The sequence below is a fragment of the Electrona antarctica genome (genome assembly GCF_951216825.1).
Source record: "Electrona antarctica genome assembly, chromosome: 8".
Classification (NCBI taxonomy): domain Eukaryota; kingdom Metazoa; phylum Chordata; class Actinopteri; order Myctophiformes; family Myctophidae; genus Electrona; species Electrona antarctica.
In genome coordinates this window covers 8657511-8665908 of record NC_136789.1, presented here as the reverse complement: position 1 = coordinate 8665908, position 8398 = coordinate 8657511, and the positions used below count along the sequence as shown (strand labels likewise).

At 41.1% G+C, this 8398-nt stretch overlaps 1 protein-coding gene across 1 annotated transcript; it reads right to left on the bottom strand.

Moving 5' to 3' along the window:
- Nucleotides 1-593: 593 nt before the first annotated feature.
- On the bottom strand, nucleotides 594-8129 carry htr3a (5-hydroxytryptamine (serotonin) receptor 3A; the record flags this gene model as incomplete). The annotated part of the gene is made up of 9 exons (XM_079507855.1): nucleotides 594-919; nucleotides 1951-2187; nucleotides 2867-3077; nucleotides 4449-4609; nucleotides 5300-5469; nucleotides 6023-6132; nucleotides 6284-6328; nucleotides 7396-7559; nucleotides 8060-8129. The coding sequence occupies 9 exons, from the start codon at nucleotides 8127-8129 to the stop codon at nucleotides 594-596; spliced, it is 1494 nt and encodes a 497-aa protein (XP_079363981.1).
- Between the last annotated feature and the right edge of the window lie 269 nt (nucleotides 8130-8398).

Below are 8398 nucleotides of genomic sequence, written 5' to 3'. Positions count from 1 at the left end.
CAACATTTTCTGGATCAGGTCCCAAAAAGTGCACTTATAATTATGTGTTACATTACAGTAAGTGGTCAGATGGTCAATACATTTGATTGCCACCCCTAATAGCAGCTGATTGTGCCTTTTGCCAGCTCTAGACGACATATTTGAATGCCAATAGAAAAATGTGTGATATAGAAAGAAATAAATATTACGTCAATAACGTCAACGGTAGTGCTGGATTTTGCAATTAATTACGTCAATAACGTCAACGGTAGTCTAAGGGTTAAAATCTTAACGTTTTAATTATTTGGGGGCCCACTTGCAATATCCTCAATGTCCACCAGTGTGCTCCAGCCCACAGGTTTGGAATTGATGCCATTCATGTGCATACTGTACATGTTTCATATGGCTATAGATCCCCGGCCTAACCTAACCCGATCAATGTTAGCGCCATGTAGCTACACGAGAGACAGATGCCCGGCCTAGCCATTGCTGTGCTAGTATCATGTTTACAGCAATCTGAGAACCCATCGTCAAAAAATGAAGGAAAAACTGCGCCCTCTTTTCCTTTGAATTTGACGTTAGTCAACAGGGACAGTACGGGACAGTGGTAAAGCTCAGGCGGTCTGCCACACGGACCACAGCGTGCCCAGTGTGATGGTGTAGGCCACCATGGCCACCAGGTACACCCGGAACAGCAGCACGTCCAGCACGTAGCCCACCTGCAGCCACTCCTTGGCGATCTCGTTGCACTTGTCCCTCTTCTCCAGGAAGTGGCGTATGGTGGTCACCTCCTGCAGGATGTTGTCCATGACGGGCAGCGCGGGGTCCCGGGACGGGGCCAGGCCCAGGCCCAGGCCCAGCAGCCCTCCCTCTCTCTCGCTGTGGAGGCTGGCCCCTCCTCGGCCCCCCAGCTCGCATGTGTGATGGTGAGAGCACGGAGCTGTGGCGTGAACCATGGCAATGCAAGGTTAGAATAGTTTTGGGAGTTTAAATTTTTGTTTAGTTTTAGTTCGTTTGAATATTCTTCTAATTCATTGTTTTTTAGAGCGTATTTGCTAGTTTTGATTGGTTTTTATGTTTGAAAATGCTATTTTGTTTTAGTTATAGTTTATATTTGTTTTGGTGTTAGTTTTATTTTTTTTATACTTTGGGTGAACTAACCCAAAGTCATGTGCCAGATTGAATAGGTAAGTATTGTGTAATAAAAACAAAATATAGCATTTAAAATGTATTCAGTTACAGATGAAGTTGGCGGCAACCATCCACAAACGAAAACTAAGGGCATTTTGTCTATAATTTCAGTTCGTTTTATAAACACACAATACAGTTTCACTTAGTTATCGTTTTTTATATTTTTCTTTATTGTTTTTATTTAGGTCATTTTTTATAATTTGTATTTATTTTAGTTTTCGTTATTTTGTTAGCAATGACAGGCAAACTTGCATATATTTTGTGTGGCATTTTACCCTGTTATTGTCTTGTTTGTTTAATATTATATTGTTAGCAGAGTTAACATCTCACTGCACATACTTGTATGAGCGAGTGACTAATAAAACCTCTTGAAAACTTTAATCAATTGTGAGTCTCCAAAAGAAAATACCGTAATAACCTGTCCAATTTCCACACTCTTCCTGTCTGTCTCCAATAACCCGTTCCGAATGCCATCAATGTATTGAAAGGGACAAAATCATGTGTAATCAGAGCATTGAATGCTCTCAGTAGCTGTCCTACTGACCTACCAAGATCCTCAGTAGGCTGCGTTCTGTGCGGTTGATCACGTCTACTGTTTTAACAGCGAGTTAACTGATTACATGGCCGGTTAAGACTGAGGTTAGCGTTTAGGGTTAGGGTTAGAATTTAGAATTTCTCCTTAGGGTTAGAGTTAAAATTTAGAATTTCTCGGAAACGTCACAATATAACGTTTTGCGCTGGAGAACGTTGCGGTAGCATTCAATGCTCTGATTAATTTACCTGGCCCAAAATTGTTGTCTTTGTAGCGCTCAAGGTCAGAGGAGTCGGAGGACAGCATGGAGCACAGGCGGTGCTTCGTGTGGATGCAGAAGAGGATGGGGGCTTTCTCCAGCACCAGGTGCTTGACCCAGTGGGGCACGGGGGGCTGCAGGTCCTGCTTGTGCACCAGGCGCACGATCAGAACCGTTTCTGTCAGGCTGATGACCAGGAGAGCCATGCACACCACGAAGTACACACCTATAGGAAAGGAGAGTTATAGGAGTCGCATCATTATGGGGTCCGCCAGGGGTCCGTTGAGGGCGTCCCAGGGGGTCCCCAAGTAAATTGATTGATAGCTAGGAACAAAATGGACACTTACGGTTTGGTTCATTTGGTTCCATTTGTAAGAGTTAAATTACCACTGAGGATTGTATAATGTAGTTTTTGGTCCCAGATATACAGTATGTAAATATCAAGGGTTGGTCACTGCTCACGGGGAATAAAGACAGTTTTACAACAACAACAAAGTAATGCCTAAGCTAAGTTCAAGCTATATATCATTTAAAAAAAAAAAAAAGTTTGGTTGCATAGATAGAAAATATACAAAACAAATCAGCAAAACTGTTTCTGCAGGCATTTTAACCCATTACACCTGAAGCCGATTCTAAAAACGCCTTCAAACCTAACCTAAGGTTTCTGAATTCAAATTCTTATTCAAAATTTAAATAATAATATTAATTATGTTTCAAGACCCTCAATATAGATGCAAACCGAGGAGGACCTGATATATAATGTGGTCATACGACGATGTCACATGCTGAAAATTGCAGAACCACAAGCTCAGTGAGCTTGTGTAGATCTGCTATTGTATTTTCGGCACACTCCACACGGCGGGTTCTAAATGAAGCGTATAGCATGATGCATCTCATGGCCACACCTATCAGTGGGGTTCCGATGGCCGTGGCGGGCAGCGTGTCGGACACGATGATGAGGAAGACGGAGTAGCCCAGCAGGAGTGTGATCTTGAAGGACACCCTCTCTCCGCTGTCGGGAGGCAGATAGAAGCCCACCACATCCATCACCATCAGGAAGATGCTGGGCAGCAGCAGGTTCACAGTGTAGAACAGAGGCCTCCGTCGGATCACCACCTATACAAGTTGCAGTTGTATTGACAGAAAAGATTTAGCTTTTGGTTTCTTGGGCTTTTGTTATGCCTTTAATGATAGATACAGCAGTCTGACAGGAAATGGTGAGAAAGAGATGGGGAATGACACGCAGCAAAGGCTGTCGGGATCGGGAGTCGAACCTGCGACACGCTGTCAGGCGGCACCAGCAGCCTAAGTGCCCAGACGGCTATACGCCAGCCGTCCGGCCTCGGGCCAGGTTTTGGTTTCTTTTTTTGTGTTCCTTTTTGGCTATTTTCCTGTTCTTTTCCTGTAGCCTATAAATGTTAAGGCATACTTTATTATTCCCTTAGGGGATATTTGTCCTCTGCATTTAACCCATCCTTAACTACTTTAGGAGCAGCCACAGTGCAGCGCTCGGGGACCAACTCCAGTTGTAATGGCAGTACCTTGGTCAAGGGCACTAGCAGGAGTATACTATGTACTTAATATGCATGTCTTTTGGTTTTGGAGAAAACCAGACAGTACCTAGAGGAAACACAACTGAACACGCAAAGTCCACTCAAAAAGGCCACCTCCACCAGGGATGGAACCCAGGACCTTCTTGCTGTGAGGCAACAGTGCCATACCATGCTGTCCCTAGCCATTACTTTTTCAGAAAATGGGGAGGGAAAAAAATACGTCTTTGTGAAGTTTACCAAAACTAACGCTAAAGAAAGAGACGTCCTTGAAATGTTGTAATTGTAGACAGTATGGAAGGAGGTAGGGCCCGCACACCATTCTTTTGGTAAAGGCCCTACCTTCCTTTCATAATGGCCTTATTGGCCCTGCACCCGCTGTCGAGGTGTGTGTAAATAGGTATGCTCTGAAATTGTAGACAGTACACATACATCATTAAAGAAAAAGTTATTTGAAAATAATGTGTTGTGGGTGCCTGATTGTTTTGGAAGTTGGAACCAATGAGTTGGAACCAAGATCATTTGGTTAGAGTTTTGGTCAGATGTGCAATATGGTTCGAAGGTTTAAGAAAATTAAGTCCAGGCATCGCAAAATACCTCACCCAATTCACCCAAGTCTTCCATTACAAAATGTTGTGTTCATAGGCTGTTGGTCATGTATAACGTCTGATCTTGTCTTTGCTCAACATACGCCGTAGACGTGGGTTAATTTTTAATTGGATCTTGTATCCCTTTCCCTCTACAATTTTCATACTTGGCTGTAAGAAATCCTTTCTCACAGCAAAGTACGAAAATTGTAGAATTCCCTTCTAAATGTTTCTGAACAGAGAAATGTATATCGTGGCCATCATAATCGCAAACAGAAAACATTTGATAAATTGTACACATGGTGTTTCTTTCTTTCATTTTGTTCTTGTAATGCACACGCTGTACTTACATGGAACTTCATCTCTGCATAGGAGTCTACGTTGTCCAGGCTGAAGGACTTGTATTTGGACAGAATGTGGAGGAGCTCCCACTCCCCCTGGTTCATGAACAGACTCTTGTCTTCACTGACTTCTTCAGGGCTTCTCATCAGGGTGATGTTGATGTCATTAACTACATGTTGAGGACATCACCATTATGTTGTTTTTCATTTGAAAAAATCTATCTATCTATCTATCTATCTATCTATCTATCTATCTAGTATGGAGCATTTTTTAAATATATATAAAAACAAAATCTTATATATCAACGAAACGATGCGACAAAATTCAAATAGACTATTGAATGATCAACTATTTGCCTGATTAACCAAATAACCCTGTATTATACTTTGTTGTTTCACATTGGTGGCCTACAGAAATAGTGAAAATGGCCAATCTGCAAGCCCTAAGCTTGAAATTATCATGAGATATTATCTGAGTATTATCATACAGGACCTTGCATATGGCGTATCGGCCTTGCAATGAAGCAACGTATCAGTGGTTTGCAGAAGCGTATAATGTTAACGTTTCTTCTCTGTCGTTTGAATTGAAATGTAAATACGTTTCATAATTATTATTGGATACTTTGTCAGTCGTTATTGTGCAGTGTTGATTTACAAACTTGCCAGCATTCCATTCCATGGGAAGAATCATCACTGTAGCCATTTCTATTCGTACAACACGAACGATTAAATACATTTGAGCAGGGACTTTAGTTTACATATACAGTAGTGTTGGAGGCAGACATAATAAATTCTCAAACATAATTATAGCATGTACACTTTTATTTAATTGTTTTTAATAGTGAAATTGTGTATCTTACTGGTGTGGAGCCAGCTCTGGAAGGTGAGGCTACACTTCTGAACGTCAAAGGGGAAGTTGTAGATGTTTAGAGTGCAGGCAGTCACCACTTGGATGGGTTTGTAATTGCGCACCAGTCCGTCATGTGACACATACACATAGGGAATGTCGGGAGACTTCCCAACATCTACACTGCAGAAAGAAAGAGAGGAATCAACACAAATAATTGGAGGAATAAAACTAAATTTAAAAAGGGGAAGAAAAACAAATCCTATGGGGGCCCCTGGGCAGAAAATACATTTCTGATGGGGTTCCGCAGAATAATGCATATCTCTGCTGTCGGGAAGAAACCACCTAACTCCAAAAATATATTTATTTCAGGAAATGAAGAAAAACATATATTTTGAAAACAAAGCAATACTGCCTCATCAAAGTTGGTGTTATGACTTTATGTTATTGTCAATTACTTGCATGAGCGGGGGAGAGGTGGTGGAGTTAGTTGTTTTAGCAGACAGTTTGAGGGTCCAAGAGGTTTTGTCCAAAGCACCTTTTACTACTTTTCATTGATTCAATATTGTTTTAACCAACACACAGACATACTGTACATGGAGTCAGGTGGTTTCCTCCTGAGAGCAACGATACCAATTGGGGGGTTCTGTCCATGAAAATGTTTGAGGACCACTGATTTTAGATAGCATTGATGCAAGATCAACGCTTAACAACAACAATGATGTTCTGTACTTACAACTCATTGATGAGGATGTCAGGGACCCATACGTTAGCGGTGGGTATAGACACCTGTTTGACCTCGTCAAAGTCCTCTGGGTTCCACACCAGGAACTCGTCAGTCCATACCTGACATGTTCGCAAGAATCAGCGAAAGGTGAGCAGTATAGCAGTTGGAAATTCACCATAATTATACAGTTCCATGTATGGCCTGTCAGGCAGCAGTTACGAGTGCACCATGTAATTCTTTAGTGAAATTGTGACATGTTATTGATCCTACCTGTCTGTACCATATATAGGTTGTCAGCACCTGGTTCTTTTCATCCTGTATGGTGGTAAACCAGGACATAATTAACACTTCTGTGAGCGCGAGCGCACACACGCACACACAAATACACTCACAAACATGCAAGCACACACGCACACACACATACAATACATAGACACACGTGTGTCACTCAAATCAGGTCATTTGTGGATGTGTCAATACAGTACACTTAGAACAGGAGTGTGTTTAGATTACCTTAATATTATTTCAATAGAGGAATAACTGGGATAATTGGGTATATTGCATAAATATAGTTATCTATCTATCTATCATGGAGCATTTTTTTAATATATATATAAAAACAAATCTTATATATCAACGAAACGATGCGACAAAATTCAAATAGACTTTTGAATGATCGACTATTTGCCTGATTAACCAAATAACCCTGTATTATACTTCGTTGTTTCACATTGGTGGCCTACAGAAATAGTGAAAATGGCCAATCTGCAAGCCCTAAGCTTGAAATTATCATGAGATATTATCTGAGTATTATCATACAGGACCTTGCATATGGCGTATCGGCCTTGCAATGAAGCAACGTATCAGTGGTTTGCAGAAGCGTATGTTAACGTTACTTGATTATCTATTATCTATTGATACTTTTACTTAAGTAATAAATATACCCCCACCCCTGTAGTTGTGCAGTATATTTAGCTTAACTTAACCACATTGAGGATAGAGTAGACCATGAGGTCTACAGTATATTAAACTTACCACATTGAGGATAGATTAGACCATGAGGTCTACAGTATATTGAACTTATACCACATTGAGGATAGAGTAGACCATGAGGTCTACAGTATATTAAACTTACCACATTGAGGATAGATTAGACCATGAGGTCTACAGTATATTGAACTTATACCACATTGAGGATAGAGTAGACCATGAGGTCTACAGTATATGGAACTTACCACATTGAGGATAGATTAGACCATGAGGTCTACAGTATATTAAACTTACCACATTGAGGATAGAGTAGACCATGAGGTCTACAGTATATGGAACTTATCACATTGAGGATAGATTAGACCATGAGGTCTACAGTATATTAAACCTACCACATTGAGGATAGAGTAGACCATGAGGTCTATTGCCACCATGGTGGACATGCGCCAGTCTCTCACAGGTCTAACTCCCTTCTTATAGCCGGCACTCAGAAACTCAGAGAGACGCACCAAGGTGGCATTGCCAAACCGACCCGTGCTGCCGCCAAGTTTCTTCACTAGAAAGACATTTATAGAAAAAGCATGTTATTCATTTTTATAAACAATTTAAAAAAAAGCACTGGGAAAATGCAGGTTAATAGAAACAAGTGTGACAGTAATTCCAGTTATGTGAAATGTATTGGATGCAACTTTCTGCATTTTTAAATGTTAAAATACTGAAAATAGCTGATCTACAAGCTCACTGTAATGTTATGAGAACATTTAATTAGAACATTGTAGTGATTGGCTATGCTTTGCTTAATTACTGCATTGGATGCACCTGTTACGGCTCTACACTTTTTCTGCTCTAATGCTGCCACTATAGTGAACCTGCAGAAAGGTTGAATTAAAAGCACTGGTTGTCTTGTCTGACCATCATTGCAGTGAACAATTAATTCAAAAGGAGGAACACTATACTACAGCTCTGCTATTTTCACTATACTGTTCTGTGCGTTGAAATGTGGAGATATTTGGAGAGACAGCGAGATCTCGCCTCTCCTGGATATTAAGTTTGTACCTGTACAAGCTTGCAGTGCGCCTGGAAGCAGCAGGAAAGCTAGCGCTGTCCATGGTGCTGAAGTCCTCATTGTTCAGTTTCTTTATTTTCCGGTTTATTGAAAGTTGAGCGCTTCAACCATGCAGCTGTAAAGATGACCGTGAACTTCCGAGTCCCGATATCCTCCTCACTCAGTAGCGTTTGCTCTGCTGTCACGGCACACTAATGTAGCTGAAAATATGTTAATGGCTGCATGGCCAGATGATCTGGCCCAGATCGAATGTCAAGAGGCAGGGTGGTCAATTGAAAGTCATATCGCATGCGTGCAGTGGACCTGGAAAGTATTAAGTACATTTACTT